This window comes from Pelophylax lessonae, assembly GCF_965119305.1.
Source record: "Pelophylax lessonae genome assembly, chromosome: 3".
NCBI lineage: Eukaryota > Metazoa > Chordata > Amphibia > Anura > Ranidae > Pelophylax > Pelophylax lessonae.
Window position 1 is genome coordinate 22,300,382 of NC_138770.1, and position 19,225 is coordinate 22,319,606.

Genomic DNA, 19,225 nt, shown 5'->3' on the forward strand with positions numbered 1-19,225 from the left:
TGTCTCTGTATCTTTTGGGCCTTTTTCTAACGTTTATCCTCTTCTCTGCTGTCCCTCTTTGTCCTTGGGGGTGGGGGGGATGGCTCCCCCCACCGAGCGGTCCCGATATGCTTGGTATCCCTCAATGTCAAGGGGCTGAATACCCCTGAGAAGCATTCTGTTGTTCTCTCTGATCTTCACAGTCTCCGGGCCCAGGTTGGCTTTTTACAGGAAACTCATTTCAAGTCAGACAAGCTTCCTAAACTGGGGGATCATCGATTTCCCACAGTCTACCACGGCTGTTCTTCTGATTCTAAGACTAAGGGGGTATGTATACTGATTAGTAGTCGTGCCCCATGGACGCTCTCGGACTCGTGGAGTGACGGCGCGGGTCGTGCTCTCTTTGTCAAGGGGCATCTGGGGACCCTGACGGTCACGTTGGTTAACCTTTATTTCCCAAATACTAATCAGGTGTCTTTCCTGGAGTCTCTGCTCTCAAAGCTGGAGGAATTTGCGGAGGGCCAGATCATCCTTGGAGGGGATTTTAACCTGGTGTTAGACCCGATGGTAGACACCTCTAGGGGCTCTTCTCACCTTTCCTACGCTTCCCTGAAGCGCTTCAAGAAGCTGTTCCAGGCATTCCGGCTGGTCGATCCCTGGCGCATTCATCATCCGGGGATGAGGGATTACACCTTCTACTCCCCTCCTCATGCTTCCTATTCTCGAATTGACTTTTTCTTGCTGTCTCAGGCCTTGCTGCCCCGCGTCGTTTCTGCATCCATCGGATCTATTACCATGCTCCGATCCTTCTGGATTTGAGCTTGACGGACCGCCCGCAGTGGCAGTGATAGGTAAATGATAGCCTTCTCCAGGACACTGCCATCGTGGAGGAACTGGGCTCTGAGCTTCGAAGTTTCTTTGCCTCCAATGCCTCCTGATTGCCTCCTGATGGTGTGGGAGACTCATAAGAGCTACCTGCGTGGAGTTCTCATTAAGATAGGTTTGCGCCGCAAGAAGGAACGTGCTCAGCAGATGAGTGACCTCCTCTCTAACATTGGCAAACTAGAGCTGGTTCACAAGCGCTCTCAGGCACAGGCTGCCCTTCAGGAGCTTACTGTTCTAAGAGACCAGCTTAGGTCCTTGGCCCTCTTTCGTGCGAAGGCGGCGCTGGCCAATTGTCGGCGGACCTTTTACGAACACGGTGACAAGTGCGGAAAGTTGCTGGCGCACGCACTTCGTGCGCAAAGGGCTCGCACCTTTGTCCCGGAGATTTCAACCTCCGGGGGTCGCAAGGTACACTCTACGGCGGACATCGCAGAAGCCTTCCGCCAATATTACTCTACTCTCTACAACTTGTCACTGGACTCGGCGGCCCCTTCCGGGGCGGAGAGGATCAATGCGATCCGATCGTACGTCTGCGCTTCAGGCCTCCCCTCCCTCCCAGTGGAGGAGGTTGAGAAGTTGGATAAACCTCTGCGATCTGATGAACTCTTGATGACTTTGAAGGCGACGCAGCCTGGGAAGGCTCCGGGCCCAGATGGCTACTCCCTCCGGTACTATAAATGCTTTCTAGACCTCCTTTCCGCTCATTTCCTCGCTGCATACAATGCGACTTGTGAGGGAGCGCTGTTCCCGACGGATTCACTCAGAGCGCATATCGCGGTTCTCGCAAAGGAGGGAAAATATCCCCTGGTCTGTACCAGCTACAGACCTATCTCGCTCTTGAACGTCAATTTAAAGCTCTTTACTAAGGTCTTGGCCTCTAGATTGGCCCTGCTGTTACCGCAGCTGATCCATGACGACCAGGTGGGCTTTGTTGCTTCTCGGGAAGCCCTTGACAATACCACTAAAGCGCTTGACCTGGTTCACCTTGCCTGTACCCGCCGTCTCCCGACCTTGCTTCTATCCACGGACGCGGAGAAGGCATTCGATCGGGTGAATTGGGAATTCCTTTTCGCTACGATGGAGCACGTGGGGGTGGGGGGCGACTTATGTCCTGGGTACGAGCTATATACTCGGCCCCATCGGCGAGAGTGAGGGTCAATGGTTTTCTATCTGACCCCCTGGAGATCTCTAATGGGACTCGACAGGGTTGCCCCCTCTCCCTGCTGATTTTTGTTCTGACCCTGGAGCCTTTCCTGAGAACGGTGCGGGCCAATGCTGATGTTGCTGGGGTATCGGTCTCCCTGACACTATCCCCTAAAGTGGCGGCATATGCGGATGGCCTCCTCATTTTTTCTCACTAAACCTCAGAGGCTCAGAGGTTCTGGCGGTGGCGATTTTGCCCGCTCTCTCCACTCTCCTTAAGGCTGACTTCCCCTTTAAATGGGGGTCTTCTCATATTCGGTACCTGGGGATCTCTCTGCCGCACTGCCCCGACAAGGCTTTTGAATGTAACTTCCCTCCTCTGCTGGCACGGATTAAGAAAGATCTCGATGAATGGCACGAGGGCAGGTTTTCCTGGTTCGGGCATTGCAGCATCATTAAAATTAATGTGATGCCCCGCCTACTATATGTGTTCCAGGCTTTGCCGGTGGCCGTCCCGTCTTCCTTCCTTCGGAAGGTGAACCGACTGTTCCGAGAGTTTCTTTGGCGTAGAGGTCCCCCAAGACTGCCCTTACGTATTCTGCGCATGCCTAAATTGAGTGGCGGCATGGCTCTACCAGATGCCGTGGCCTATTATGAGGCGTGCCACATGTCCCGTATCCTCGACTGGTACCGCCATAGCCCCCTGAAGCAATGGGTGCGGTTGGAGAGGCGAGGCATTCAAGTGGGGTCTGCCCCTGAGTCCTCTCTGTGGACTCCTTCCCCCGTTCCTAGGGAACTATCCGACCATTGGCCCTACTTTGCTGGTCGGTAGACGGTTATGCCACGGGGGCCAACTGGCTACTCTCCCGTCCCCACTTCTCCAGGTGATTGACAGCCCTGACTTTCCACCGGGGATAGGCCATCTGGGATTTCGGTCCCTGAGGGAGGCCGGATTCGGCCAGGCCCGTCACTTTGTGCGAGCCGGGGCATGGGTCCCTAGATCTCTCCTTCACTCAGATGCTACCTTTTCTACGTTGTCCTTTTGGCAGCAGGTCCAACTTTCTCATTTTTTGCAGTCTCTGCCTGCTGCACCTCTGTTTACCAGACGTCTCACCTATTTTGAAGAACTTTGCTCTGCCCCGTCTCCTTTACGACATACTATTTCCCTGATGTACAGGGCTCTGGTCACACCCGAGGCACCATTTCGACCCCCCTACGTTGCACGTTGGGAGCGAGAACTCGGCCTGACCTTCACCGATCAACATGTCGAACGCCTACTGTTTTTCGCGTACAAAACTTCGCTCTGCTCTCGCTACCAGGAAGTGGGGTACAAATGCCTGACCTGGTGGCACTACACCCCGACAAGGCTTACTCGGATGTTCCCGACCTGTACTGACACTTGCTGGTGGTGTGGGAAGGAGGCGGGGACATACCTCCATATTTTCTGGTCTTGTGAGCGGCTGCAGCCTTTTTGGACTACGGTGCGTACCATCACCCAAAAATTCACGGACCATTCTCGGACGATGGACCCTGCTCTTTTCCTTCTTCACCATCACGAGTTTCCGAGGGCGTCCTATCGGAAATCCATCCTGCCGTTGTTGCTCACGGCGGTGAAAAGTTGCATCCCCCCCTCTGGAAGCAGACTCAGCCCCCAACTGTAGCCATGTGGCTCCGTAAAGTTAAATGCATCAATGAAATGGAAGACCTGATGGCAACGGAGCGGGGAACTAGAGAGAAATTTTCAAAGCACTGGTACTACTGGCACGAATTCACATTTACTGCGGAATACCGTGACTTACTGCTCTGATGAAACGGGTGGCGCTGGGCCGCGCGGTCCCCCCCCCCTTTTCCCTTTTTTCTCTTTACGGTTGTCCCTCTGCTCCCCTTTCTGGCTCTCCTCTTCCCTCTCTTTCTCCTTACTGCCCCTAATCTGCCGTGTCTCTGGATACCGCGGATTGGACTTTCTTTCTTCGCTGTCTCCTTTATTTCTAGTTTGTCCTTCAAAGCATAATTCTCTAGCTGTCTGTTTGATCCATGTCCTGCTCCCGGTCGGACATGCTTATATCGTTTCCCCCTGTGACTGCGGAGCAGTCTGGTGACTGTCGGGGCGCGGGCCCCCGCGCACCTGTTGCCGGCCATATGATGACAGTGGTGACGGGGGATTGCCCCTACATGGTCATTAAGCTCATTGTTCTACACTCGGTACCATACCTCTCTCTGTGCTGTGTTCTCAGGGGTTGCTGTAATTATACTAGGTTGTTGTGTTCACGTTCCAATACGTTGTTATCCTGTTATTTCATGCTGGATATGTTGACTGAGAGCTATGTATTCTATTTTATCTTGATACTGCTCAATGTATTTTTCTTGTGACTTGTCATATGCCTTTTCTCTTTCAATAAACGAATTTACAAAAAAAAAAAATGTTAAAAAGTGTATAGAATACTCACAAAACTGGTGTGATAATACACACATCAACATAGCATGTACAATCTCCAAGGTAGCCAAGGTCCCAAATGTAGCGAATAGGCATGCAGATGGTCGCATGGGGCTGCTGTGACTGGGCTGACGCGTTTCAGGGGCAAACCCCCTTCCTCAGAGCCAGAAAAATGCTGCTGAGTCAAACTCCGGATGGCCCAAGAATAAATGGGAGCTGGCCCCACCTCTTCCTGTTCCACCCCAATCCCAAGAGTAGGGCAGGGGAGATGGGAGGAGGGGAAAAGGGAGGGGGGAGGGGAGGGGAAGGGAAAATGGAAAGGGTTGAATAGGAAGGAGGGCAAGGGAGGGGGGGGGAGGGAGCATGGAAGAGGGAGGAGGAGATACATATCCCACCTGGACCAAAACTCCCACCCTCCGAGGCCAAACCAGACTGTGTAATCAGTGACATAAAAAACAGCAAGTGAAACACTTGATTTAAAACACAGAGGGGAGAATAAAAACCAAATGCAACAAATAATAATTATACATTGCAAAAAAAAAAAAACATTCAATACCATAGATGCCTGTAGGTTCAAAGGGATGCTCTAAAAACTCACTTTCATACTTTCAATGCAACAGCAAGCATGTCAGTGTCCATATCCCCTGACCTACAGTGCTGCGGAGATTACACTGTCTATAGAGATGGGACACTGAGAGACAATCACTATAGTGTAGTGTACGAGGACCCTATTAAGATCTGTATGTGGCGGTACCTGAATCCTCTGTGCGGGGCAAGGGACTGTGGTGTGTCCACTAACCGGGACCAGAGTGATGCAATGTTTTGCCGGTCATTCCCCCTACTCAAACGGCCGTGTCGTTCCTTTGGAACGCACGCCAACCCGAACCCGGAAGTGAAAAACCGAAAGTGCGGGTGGATGCGTTCCACTGCGTCCTTCGTCACTTCCGCTGTTTACTACGGGGCCCTACATGGTCCAACCAACCGCAGACCACTGGCACCGCAGATCAACAGAGAACATGGGCAGGACGGCACTCGCCCGGACCCGCCCACCTCCCTAGACTTGTGTATCAAATACAAAGTCTATAATCCGCAGCATAACGGCTCAGGATCATGGGCAATGATGAGACTGATGATAATAATGTATGTATATGTATATGTATATGTATATGTATATATATATATATATATATATATATATATATATATATATATATATATATAGATAAAAAAATGATGATAAACATAGAAATTGAAATAGATATAAAAAACGGTATTAATAAGACATGTATATATATATATATATATTTCTCTTACGTCCTCCGACAGTCGCCGTCTCTTCATATTCGTCACATATGGGGTATTAGACTTTGCTCCGAAGGAGTAGCTAGGCAACAGAATATGTTAACATTAAAGCTTTTAACATATCCCACCCTCAAGGGGTGGTCCCCTCAGTCAATACCCTCCTACTTCCTGCAACCATATCTCAGTTTTAATGTCTAGCTTGTCAGGAGTGGCTGGCTCTCTCTGTGCTGGGGCTTTGTGCCCCAGACTCTTTCTTCTTTTTTGATTTTTTGTTTGAGTTTTCTCTCTACCTTTACTTAGCTGTTCTTTTTGTCAGCGTTAGTTAGTTCTGCGGATGAAGAGGATCATGCGGGCTGGGTCTCGGGCTGATCCCCCTGGTCGCAGGTCGTGGGTCAGTGGCTTCCCAGCCTGCCATCGAGCGTTCAGCCAGGTAACGCTCCTGGCACAGTGAACGACCCATCCCTGTTCGGTGCAGGGATGATTGGTGAGGGGGCTACCTCACTGGATGCTGTGCGGTTTCTTAACCCCCATTCTGTGCGTCTTGTATGCGACTCTCCCTGCCTCATGTGCAGCGGCTTGTTCGCCTGTGCGGGTCCCCCACGCCATTGTGAGGTAAGTGTATCTATGTGGGGACCTGTCTGTCTGGGGGGGTGTCAGTCTGGGACTGTGTAACCTGCCTCTATTCACACTGTTTGTCTCCCTATCTCTCGGCTGCATGCTGTGGGCTGCAAAGGGGGGGGGGGGGAGCTGTGTGACACTGTCTGTGTCAGCCTTGTCAGTGTGAGAAGCTGTGTGCTGTGGGGCATGTTTTGTGGCATGTTTGGGCACTATACAGCGATCGCTGCGGCGATCTCACATGTTGTTTTTATACATGGATGACATGTGTGTTTTACTGTACTGTGGAGCGGCGGTTTAGGCGCCAAACGGCGCCATTTTGCCTACACTCGCTCCGGCCGCATGTTCTACATGCATGGCGGCCATTTTCTTGTAGCCTCCCATAGGCTTTCATAGAGCGCCCTGGTAGCATCACTTCCTCTTCTCCAGGAACACCAATCGAGGCAGCAGCAGCGGCGAGGGTCTCCTCAGGTTATATCCTTCCTATCCATTGCCTGTGTCAGTTTTATTGTCCCTGTGGGGGTCTCATTGTGCTTGTGTGTGGTGCGGTGGGCTGCGCTTGCCGCGCTTGTTAAAGGGGCAGTTAACCCTTTATTATCCGGCATTTGTTATAGGGGCAATGGATTCTCAGGAGGGCAAATATCCTACCGCCTTGGTGGAAAGCCAGGGGACCGCTGTTTCCCCCCCAGGGGGGGATTTAGCCTCTATTGTGGCTGGCCTTGCTGCTCAGGTGCAGATGCTGGTGGCTGCTCAATCTACTAAAAGACCCAGAGTTGCTCTTTCCTCTGATTCTGAGGGTGAAGGTGATGGGGCTGTTATGGCGGGGGCCTCCTTATCGGGGTCCCGCTCCTCCCTGGATCTAGTGGGGTCTGAGGTGGAGGCTGAAGTTGAAGGGGTTGATAATTCTCCCCCTGGCTCGCCTGAAGAGCTTGCAATCATGGATGAGTTGATTGCTTCCATAAAGCAAACGCTGCGTTTGCAGGATGAAGTGTGTCCCCCCGCTGCCTTGGCGGCTTATGGGACGCGGAGAAAACGCAGGACGCCGCAGGTTTTTCCCTGCAATGATGATTTTCAGCGCGCTGTTAAGGAACAATGGCGCAATCTGCGCAAACCTTTTGCTGTACCTAGTAGGTTCAAGCTGCGTTATCCTTTCTCGCCTTCCACTGATGAAAGGTGGTGTGTGCCTCCCCCAGTGGATCACGCAATTGCGGTTTTAAACAAATCCACTGCGATTCCTGCAGAGGATTCCCCTGTGTTCCGTGATGCCACGGATAGGAGATTGGAGTCTCTTGCCCGTCATACTTATTCTGTTACGGGTTCTATGCTTAAGGCTCTGTTTGCTTCTCTCATGGCGGCCCAGGCGATCGCAAGTTGGACGCAGATGCTTAGGCGCGTCCTAGTGGCCGATTCGGCCTTGCCGGCGACCCTGGACATGGTGGATCAAATCCACCAGGGTGTCATGTATCTGTGTGATGCGGACTTGGACCTAGTTCCGTTGGCTGCACGTGTGCACAGCGTGGCGGTGTTGTCTCGCCGCCTGGTTTGGTTGAAATGTTGGTCGGTGGACCAGTCTTCACGTAAGACCTTAGCCAATCTGCCTTATGATGGGTCTCGCCTTTTTGGGGAGTCCTTGGATGTGTTGATTAAGGGGATCACCGGAGGTAAGAGCACTCTCTTGCCCCATTTCCCCAAGGCTAAGGGGGCTTCTGGGAAGAAGCATGCTAATTTTCGGCCCCCTCAGGGGTCCTTTTGTGCCTTTAGGTCGCACTACAAGGGCAAACCGTTCAAAGGTCAAGGCTCTCAGAAGAAGACCTGGTCTGGTAAACAGAAGTCCGGTCAATCCGGATCCGCAGCCCATAACAGTGCGGCCTGAAGGGGCGCCCTCACCCAGTTTTGGGGTGGGGGGACGCTTGCTCGGTTTTCTTCAGCCCTGGCTGGCCCGCGTGCGGGACAGATGGGTTCAGGAGATCGTTCGATCTGGTTACAAGATCGAGTTTCTCTCTCGGCCGGAGAGCAGATTTTTTCCCTCAAATCTTCAACTGTCTCCAGAGCGTTTACGGGACCTGCACCTGGCGGTGCGGGACCTGAGGGCTCAGGGAGTGGTAGTTCCGGTGCCTCATCGGGACAGATTTCGGGGGTTTTATTCCAATCTGTTCACCGTGCCCAGAAAGGAGGGCAAGGTTCGTCCAATTCTGGACTTGAAGGCTCTGAACCGCTCTGTGCGGGTTCGCAAGTTCCGCATGGAATCCCTGCGGTCGGTGGTGGCTGCCTTGGTTCCGGGGGAATTCATGGCCTCCATCGATTTGAAGGATGCGTATCTTCACATCCCCATTTTCAAGGGTCACCAGAGGTACCTTCGATTTGCCATTGCGGAGGATCACTACCAGTTCGTCGCGTTGCCTTTTGGTCTCGCCTCGGCTCTGCGGGTCTTCACCAAGGTGCTTGCACCGGTTCTGGCATTGTTGAGGGCCCAGGGCATTTCTGTCCTGGGGTATCTGGACGACATTCTGGTTCGGTCTGCGACCAGCCAGGGTCTGGAGAAGGACCTGTCTGTCACGATGCAAACTCTGCAGGAGTTTGGTTGGACGATAAATTTTCCAAAGTCGACGCTGAGTCCGTCGGTTCGTCTTCCCTACCTGGGAATGATTCTGGACTCGGTGCAGGCGAAGGTCTTCCTGCCGGAAGACAAACTCAGAACTCTTCAGGAGGAAGTCAGGTCCCTCAGGGACGTTCCGCACTCGTCTCTGCGGACGTGCATGAGATGTCTGGGATTGATGGTCTCGGCCTTCGAGGCGATTCCCTTCGCCCAGTTTCACACGCGGGGTCTCCAAGCGGAGATCCTGTCCATGTGGGACGGGCGACCTCAATCTCTGGATCTTCAAATCTCGTTGAGTCATCGCACCAGAAGAGACCTTCTGTGGTGGCTCCAGTCCCCGATGGTGTCCGGGGGCAAGTCGTTTCGTCCTATCTCGTGGACGGTAATCACCACGGATGCCAGCCTGTCGGGCTGGGGTGGTGTTCTGGGCGTTCTGTCCGCCCAGGGGACTTGGTCGGAGGGGGAGTCCTCCCTTCCGATCAACATTCTGGAATTGCGTGCGATAAATCTCTGTCTTCATCGCTGGACGGACCGGCCGCAGGGCTGCCCGGTTCGGGTGCAGACGGACAATGCCACGGCGGTGGCCTACATCAACCACCAAGGGGGCACCAGGAGTGCCCAAGCGGCTCGAGAAGTGGCCGACATTCTGTCCTGGGCCAAGGCTCATGTCCCGGCGATAACGGCGGTTCACATTCCGGGGGTGGAGAACTGGCAGGCGGACTATCTGGATCAGGGGGAATGGTCTCTCCACCCGGCTGTCTTCCAGATGTTGTGCGCGAAGTGGGGTCTTCCAGATGTGGACCTGTTCGCGTCTCGTCTCAACAACAAGGTGAGAAGGTTCGTGGCAAGGATGCGCGACCCTCGGGCAGACGCGTCGGACGCGTTAGTGGCCCCGTGGCATCAGTACAGGCTGATGTACGCGTTTCCACCGATTCAGTTGCTGTCCAGGTTCCTTCGCAGGTTACACTCGGAACGCAGCACGGTGATTCTTGTGGCACCGGACTGGCCTCGCCGGTCCTGGTACGCAGACCTCGTGAATCTGGCGGTCGACGCCCCGTGGCGTCTGCCTCTTCGAGACGATCTCCTGTCTCAAGGACCGATATACCATCCTGCTTTACAGTCGCTGGCTTTGACGGCCTGGCTGTTGAGACCGAGGTCCTGAGGGAGAAGGGTCTCTCCCCAGAGGTCGTTCATACCTTGATCAACGCGAGGAAGTCTTCCTCGGGGAAGGTTTATTACCGTACTTGGAAGGCCTATTTTGCTTGGTGTGAGTCCAGGGGATTTTCTCCCCGCACGTACTCGGTTTCCCGAGTGCTGTCCTTCCTTCAAACGGGTGTCGATCAGCGTTTGGCGCTGGCTACGATAAAGGGTCAGGTGTCTGCGCTGGCCGTTCTGTTTCAACGTCCCGTGGCTTCCAACTCCTTGGTTGGCACTTTTGTTCAGGGTGTGCGGCATTGGCGATCCCAGACCGGCACATACTACATGCCTGTTTTTGTCTTTTAAATTGTAAGTAGTTTTTTTAATAAATTTACCTATTGGTTTACGGGATTACGCTATGGGCCTCTGTTTCTTTCTACATATGGCTTTACGTTCAATGGAGTATATGAGAAGTTCCAAATGTGCCACATATTAATGTGATCGGTTTAACAACACACCGGAAACGGCTTTCGGCTTTTGGAGTCTTTCGAAGCACCTGAGCTTGATATCGGTTGACCTACTGGTTTACTACTAGCTGGGAGAGGCTGTCTCATTAAATTGAGCAGCCACGGAATTTCGGTAAGCTGCTTGTTATACCTGAGCACAAGGGTGTCCCCTTCCTACACTTTTCCCTGGTGTCACTGGAAGAAAGTTATTTTGCACGTGGATTCACATCTCTGCACTTAATATTGGGACTATTCATTTGGACATTATCCCCTCTCCTTTTTTGTTTTCTTTATATGAGCTTTTCAGCTATATAATTGTATACTGATTTCAGCGCTGCACTTTTTGGTTTTTATTGTGCGGCATATAGTTCCTCCTAGGAGGGATCCTCTGCCCCCTTGGGACTTGAATCTCGTTCTATCTGTGTTGCAACGTGCTCCTTTTGAACAGATCAGGGAGATCTCGTTGTCTATGTTGTCCAAAAAGGTCGCCTTTTTTGGTGGCGATCACTTCGGCTCGCAGGGTGTCGGAGCTGGCAGCTTTGTCCTGCAAGTCTCCGTATCTGGTTGTTCATTTGGATAAGGTGGTCTTGCGACCTAATCCTTCTTTTCTTCCGAAACGAGTTTCGGAATTCCATCTTAATGAGGATATTGTCTTGCCTTCGCTGTGCGCGAAGCCTAAACATCCAAAGGAGGTGAGATTACATTCTTTGGATGTTGTTCGAGCGATAAGGGTTTACCTTAAATCGACTGAGTCTTTTCGAAAGACGGATTCCTTGTTTGTTCTTCCAGAGGGTCTTTGGAAGGGCATGGCGGCGTCGGCCTCTACCATCGCCAAATGGATCAGGCAGACCGTTGAACAGGCCTATGCTTTGCAGGGGAAGGTTCCCCCTGTGCCTGTGAAGGCGCATTCTACTAGATCTCTGAGTACGTCTTGGGCCTGTCGTCATGGGGCTTCTGTAGCCCAGGTGTGTAAGGCGGCGACTTGGTCGACCGTGCACACTTTCACAAAATTCTACAAAGTAGATGTTCAGGCATCGGCGGATGCTTCCTTTGGCCGCAAGGTTCTTAGTGCGGCGGTTCCCTAGGGTCCCTTGTGGGGACCACTGGCTGTTGGGATAAGTTTTTTATCCCCTGGTTATTTGTCTTTTCCTGGGTTGTTGCTCCTGTTGAGCACCTGTGTTTTCCTGTTGCCCAGCTGGGTTCCTTCCTTTGGTAAGGTTCCTTTCTTTGATGCGGAGACTGCGTTGCCTTTCGGCGCGGATGCGTTTCCCACCCCTCATGTTTGCACTGCTTTGGGACGTCCCCATATGTGACGAATATGAAGAGGCGGCGACTGTCGGAGGACGTAAGAGAAAACGGAATTTTTGTAAAATCTTACCTGTAAAATTCCTTTCTCTGAGTCCTCCGACAGTCGCCGCCCCCGCCCCTCTTTTGGGGTTTGGTTGTATACTCTACTGCTATTCCACTAAAACTGAGATATGGTTGCAGGAAGTAGGAGGGTATTGACTGAGGGGACCGCCCCTTGAGGGTGGGATATGTTAAAAGCTTTAATGTTAACATATTCTGTTGCCTAGCTACTCCTTCGGAGCAAAGTCTAATACCCCATATGTGACGAATATGAAGAGGCGGCGACTGTCGGAGGACTCGGAGAAAGGAATTTTACAGGTAAGATTTTACAAAAATTCCGTTTTTTTTTACATCTCGCAAGATCACCAATGGTAGCAATCATTAAATGGTGAAAGCAAAGAATGGTCATTATATCATTATTATCTGCATGTGACCAAAGGGGGTTACGTGCTGGATGAGGATTGTCTGGTATTTCTTGATCTTGAGCTTCGGGTTGATGAAGGCCGGATCTATTCAAAAACACACTTCAAGCCTATATATATAGGAGCAAGAAATCAAAACACTGATATGTGTAAAACCACTTATAAGAACAAGCAATAAATACATAAAACCATAAAGGTAGAAGCTGCTGCTATAAAAAAGAGAAATCTAAAGAAGGGTGCAACAAATGTAGCTTGCATAAACTAATTTGCGACACTAGCAGCGCTACAGAATAAATAGCATAAATATTAAGAATTTTTCTAAAACATCATGGCTAAGAATGGTTAATCAACGAACAATAAATAATATAAAACTATAAAATGTCCATCAGTGGTCAAAAACTCCAGCTGATGTATAAATAAGCTTTCGGCCAAAGTACAGTCCCAAGTACCAGTGCAAATAGTAAAATGGAAGAGTGTGCGGCTAGTAACAATGTCCGTGTACCACCACCAGCAAGCCGTGATCACCCGTCAGATTGGAAACTCACCAAATCTCGGATAAAAACAGGCCTTTAAATGTCACCGCTGGCTCCTCCACCAAGACCAATTGCGCCAACCGCCCGACTCTTTAATACGAAGCTTTATCCTTATTGCTCATATTAACATGTGAATGCAAGCATAACAAGGGGACACATAGCGTAATTCTGCCAAATTTATTGAAGCAAACAACACCCGTTCCCCACAGAAATATACTCGCAAACAAAGCATGTTGTTAGGCATAAGCGAATGCATACAAGCATAAAAGCGTCCATCCACCTCTGTCAGCATTCAAACCGGCCGCTTTGGCGCCAAGCGGGACCGGATCGGACAGAGCGGCGTGGCGTCTTCAGTTGCTAGGCGAACGCGCACTCATGCACTGACGCGTTTCATCATCAAAGACTTCCACTGAGGGCGTGAGTGCGCGGCGCGATCACCTCCTCAAATAATCCTCCGTGCGCATGCGTGGCCAGACTGCCCTGCGTTCACATCGAGCCTAGTCCGCACTTCCGCCCTTACAGCATGGGGATACTCCCTTAGTGTCAGCAAAGAATGTATTGGCTTTGAAATCTACATCTACGGGCCATCCCACCGGCTACCGCTTCCGTAGTGACACCGGACACTGACATTTTTTCCACATAAAGCAGAAATTGTCAGAACGTTGTATTTATTAAATTCCCCATGAATACGGCTCGCAAGTGCTTCGATTATGCATTGGCCATATGCCTCTTATGATAAAATAATGTACAATACCATAAAATCGCACTGCATATTACACCATTGGATAATATGAATACACAACATAGCGATCAATCAATACAATACTAAAATGTCCATTAAGCCAATAAAATCATAGACTATCACAAATAATTGGCGTAAACATTAAAATCATCATAGTTAATAATTAAAATGTATACATTAATAAGCAATAAAACACAAGAATTAAATATGATAAATGGTCTTAAAAGGAATATAACTATCTGTATTTGACCCTCTATTAATACTAAAGATCACAATAATATAACTCCACAGATAAAACAAGCCAATATTTAAAATATATAAATATTAGAATGTAAAAATACGTAAAATTCACAGAGAAGAATGACACATGAAAATATATAAAACCACACTCAATAATTGCTGATAAAACAGTTTATATCCAGATCAATGTTCAACCCCTTAGGGTGCATCAAATTTGTCAAAAAAATCCAATATGTCTCCCGTTTGGAGAGTTCTCTCACTCTATTAGAACCTCTCCAAGCGGGGTCCACTCTTTCAATACCCCAAAACTTGAGATGAGAGGGGTCCCTATTATGATGTTGCCGGAAGTGAAGAGACACATTGCGGTCTTTGAAACCTTTGCGTATGTTAGCGATATGTTCTGAAACTCTTATGGCTAATGTCCGCTTGGTCCTCCCTATGTAGATCAGGCCGCACGGACATTCTAAGCCATAAACCACGTGTGTACTATTACAGGATATAAAGTCCTTAATGTCAAAGGTCTGGTTGTTAGCTGAAGATGTAAAATTCCTCAAATGCGTATATACCTGCCTACAAGACCTACACCTCCTGCATGCAAAAAAAACCAACCGTGTTATCCCAAAACATCCTAGGTTTTGCTGGGGGATCTAAGATTTTATGCACAATCTGGTCTCCAAACGAAGGACCTCTCCTGTATATAAAGGACGGAACTGGAGGTAAGACACCCCCCAAAACTTTGTCCATACATAATACCGGCCAGTGTTTTTTAATCACCTCTTCTACATCCTTAAACTGGGCGTTGTATTGGGTAATAAAACTGAACTCGTGGTCATTCTTTGGTCCTCTCACATGTTCCTTTAGACAGTCATCTTGTGATAAGATGTTAATTTCAGCTATAATCCTATCCAGCACCTGGGGATCATACCCCTTCTCCACAAATCTATTTTTTATGATCTGTGCTTTAGCTGAAAAATCTGTGTCTAAAGTGCAGTTCCTCCTCACTCTAAGTAGCTGGCCTCTCGGGATATTGGCCAGCCACTGGTGGTGATGTCCACTTTGGATGGGGAGATATCCGTTACGGTCCGTGGGCTTAAAGTAGACCTTAGTCACTAGCCCACGGTCAACAAGGGATATCTCCACATCCAAAAAATGAATACTGCTATTACTCCAATTGAAGTCCAGTCTGATGTTATTGTTATTAACATTCAAACCCGTGACAAAGTTGGTTAATGACTCCTCGGATCCGGCCCAGATAAAAAACAGATCATCGATGTACCTGCGGTACAAGATCAGTTCCCTATACTGAGCCGCGTAAATAAAGCGATCCTCCCATTCCCCCATAAAGAGATTGGCGAGGCTAGGGGCGAACTTAGCGCCCATAGCCACACCTCTCCTCTGTTGGTAGAAGGTCCCATTATACCAAAAATAGTTGTGCGCTAAACAGAAGTCCAGCGCACAACTAAGAAATCTCTTCTGGGGGTCCGGGAGTCGCCTCTGCTGCTGAAGGCCCAATTGAATGCCAAAAGTGCGTCCTCATGTTGAATGATGGTGTATAAGGATGCAACATCACCAGTGACTAAAAACACATCTCCACTGTTAGGTATTTCTACGTCTTTCAGGGAAATGAGCAAATCCTTCGTGTCGCGCAAATAAGATTTTAGATTGACCACGCTGGTTTGGAGAAAGTGATCCAGATACTCTCCTAATCTCGAAGATACCGATTGGATGCTGTTTACGATGGGCCTTGCCGGAGGATTCAATTGGTCCTTGTGAACCTTCAGCAGCGTATATATGGTAGGAATACGACTAAAGCTGGGTAGAAGATATCTCTTCTCTTTTTTATTCAAAACCAGCTGGTCATATCCCATAGTAACCAAATTATTCAAATCCCTTTTGATATTCAGTGGTCGGATCTTTCTCTAAAATCGTATAAGTCTCTGTATCTGACAGCATACCAGATAGTTGGGTGTGGTAGTAGTCCTTTTTTAAAAGAACTACCCCACCACCCTTATCTGCTTGTCTAACCACAATGTCTTTACTTTTTTCCAAAGCCTCTAGGCCTTCTTGAATGTGCCTTAGATTTACTGTTTTTTTGGGTGGATAGCATTCAAGTCTCTGATCACCAGGTTCTTGAACACCTCCACATGCTGATTGGATGACTCTTGCGGATTAAAAAGGGACTTATTCCTAAGACCACTATCCACACCTATTGTCACATCAGTAGTGATAGGAAGGACTCTATTTATGACACGACTTGGATTCAAAAAATGTTTCTTCAAATTAATCTTGCATATATACCTGTGCAGGTCTATATACACGTCAAATTTGTTGACTGTTTTTTGTTTGGCACATTTGAATCCTGCGTTGAGAATATTAATTTCTTTGTTAGTTTAAAGGTACATCCGCTAAATTGTAAATACCACTCATTCTGTCTCCCTTCTTTTTTTGTTGTCTCTTCCCTGCCCTGCATCCCCTTGCATTGAATCTCCCATGGGGTAATAAGGCCCCTGTTGTTGATTCCATCGAGGATCCGAGGCACAATGTGGCTGTGGCAATCCTCCCCCTCTTGGTCGTCCCCTCCAAGGTCTGCCTCCTCTCCTCCCTCCCCTGCCTCTGCCTCCCCTCCATAAAAAAGGGCGAGGTGGGTTAACTGCTGGGGAGTTTGGTTGATTGTACTGAGGTAGTCTCTCATAGCGATTTTGCACAGGAACTGAATATGCATAATCCTGCACATTGTCCACATAAGAGACTGGCTGTTCTCTCGGTCTCTGACCCTGTTGTTGACCAGGATAAGGGTTCTGATTCTGTTGATGATACGGGTTAGAGTCTTTAGGTCTAGCCCCTTTATAAGCTGGTTGGCTCTGTTTACCCTTATGTCCATTCCTGGGTGTATTAGGGGTTGGGATTACTGGATGACTGGATTGTGATGTATCTGGATGTATCTCAACATTATTTGGTCCCAAAGTCGCCTCTAATCCTGGGTTCTGCCAAAGGTAAATGTGATTACCCTTGAAGTCCTCAAGATCTGAGGAGTCATTAACCAACTTTGTCACGGGTTTGAATGTTAATAACAATAACATCAGACTGGACTTCAATTGGAGTAAGAGCAGTATTCATTTTTTGGATGTGGAGATATCCCTTGTTGACCGTGGGCTAGTGACTAAGGTCTACTTTAAGCCCACGGACCGTAACGGATATCTCCCCATCCAATGTGGACATCCCCACCAGTGGCTGGCCAATATCCCGAGAGACCAGCTACTTGGAGTGAGGAGGAACTGCACTTTAGACACAGATTTTTCAGCCCAAGCACAGATCATGAAAAATAGATTTGTGGAGAAGGGGTATGATCCCCAGGTGCTGGATAGGATTATAGCTGAAATTAACATCTTATCACAAGATGACTGTCTAAAGGAACATGTGAGAGAACCAAAGAATGACCACGAGTTCAGTTTTATTACCCAATACAACGCCCAGTTTAAGAATGTAGAAGAGGTGATTAAAAAACACTGGCCGGTATTATGTATGGACAAAGTTTTGGGGGGTGTCTTACCTCCAGTTCCGTCCTTTATATACAGGAGAGGTCCTTCGTTATGAGACCAGATTGTGCATAAAATCTTAGATCCCCCAACAAAACCTAGGATGTTTTGGGATAACACGGTTGGTTTTTTTTGCATGCAGGAGGTGTAGGTCTTGTAGGCAGGTATACACGCATTTGAGGAATTTTACCTCTTTTACATCTTCAGCTAACAACCAGACCTTTGACATTAAGGACTTTATATCCTGTAATAGTACACACGTGGTTTATGGCTTAGAATGTCCTTGCGGCCTGATCTACATAGGGAGGACCAAGCGGACATTAGCCATAAGAGTTTTCAGAACATATCGCTAACATACTCAAAGGTTTCAAAGACCACAATGTGTCTCTTCACTTCCGGCAACATCATAATAGGGACCCCTCTCATCTCAAGTTTTGGGGTATTGAAAGAGTGGACCCCGCTTGGAGAGGTTCTAATAGAGTGAGGGAACTCTCCAAACGGGAGACATATTGGATTTTTTTGACAAATTTGATGCACCCTAAGGGGTTGAACATTGATCTGGATATAAACTGTTTTATCAGCAATTATTGAGTGTGGTTTTATATATTTTCATGTGTCATTCTTCTCTGTGAATTTTACGTATTTTTACATTCTATTATTTATATATTTTAAATATTGGCTTGTTTTATCTGTGGAGTTATATTATTGTGATCTTTAGTATTAATAGAGGGTCAAATACAGATAGTTATATTCCTTTTAAGACCATTTATCATATTTAATTCTTGTGTTTTATTGCCTATTAATGTATACATTTTAATTATTAACTATGATGATTTTAATGTTTACGCCAATTATTTGTGAAAGTCTATGATTTTATTGGCTTAATGGACATTTTAGTATTGTATTGATTGATCGCTATGTTGTGTATTCATATTATCCAATGGTGCAATATGCAGTGCGATCATAAGAGGCATATGGCCAATGCATATCGAAGCACTTTAATGCGAGCCGTATTCATGGGGAATTTAAAGCGGTTGTAAACCCTAAAAAAAAAAATAACCTGCAAGTCAAAGGCATAATGAGCTAGTATGCATCGCATACTAGCCTATTATGTGAAACTTACCTTAGAACGAAGCCCCGACACGGACCCCCGGACATTGATGCGGGCGCTGCCATGATCCCTCGCCGTCTCTTCCGGGTTCGGCAGCTCCGGCGCGGTGATTGGCCGGAAGAGACGGCTCCGGCGCGATGATCGACCGAAGCCGCGATGACGTCCCGCGCATGCGCGCGGGAGTGATTTTCCGGCAAGCTCCCGGCAAACAAATTGAAGGTCCCCCTGGACCTTCAGAGCGCATGCGCCGCTCGCGCGAGCAGCTGCATGCACTGTAAATATCTCCTAAACCATGCCAGTTTAGGAGATATTATTTGTACCTACAGGTAAGCCTTATTATAGGCTTACCTGTAGGTAAAAGTGTCAAAAAGCGGGATACTACCGCTTTAATAAATACAACGTTCTGACAATTTCTGCTTTATGTGGAAAAAATGTCAGTGTCCGGTGTCACTACGGAAGCGGTAGCCGGTGGGATGGCCCGTAGATGTAGATTTCAAAGCCAATACATTCTTTGCTGACACTAAGGGAGTATCCCCATGCTGTAAGGGCGGAAGTGCGGACTAGGCTCGATGTGAACGCAGGGCAGTCTGGCCACGCATGCGCACGGAGGATTATTTGAGGAGGTGATCGCGCCGCGCACTCACGCCCTCAGTGGAAGTCTTTGATGACGAAACGCATCAGAGCATGAGTGCGCGGT

The 19,225-nt window shown here is 48.7% G+C and overlaps 2 protein-coding genes across 2 annotated transcripts in view; one reads left to right on the plus strand and one right to left on the minus strand.

Moving 5' to 3' along the window:
• The window catches only part of LOC309550245 (uncharacterized protein), a gene marked incomplete at its 3' end in the record, with an annotated part of 2,091,994 nt that overhangs the window by 1,721,785 nt on the left and 350,984 nt on the right, over positions 1–19,225 (minus strand).
• The window catches only part of LOC309548867 (uncharacterized protein), a gene marked incomplete at both ends in the record, with an annotated part of 400,016 nt that overhangs the window by 368,449 nt on the left and 12,342 nt on the right, over positions 1–19,225 (plus strand). Inside the window, 3 exon segments of the mRNA XM_082248798.1 lie at positions 183–306; positions 2,504–2,749; positions 16,897–17,373. Coding sequence (XP_082104924.1) covers positions 183–306; positions 2,504–2,749; positions 16,897–17,373 — 847 coding nt within the window.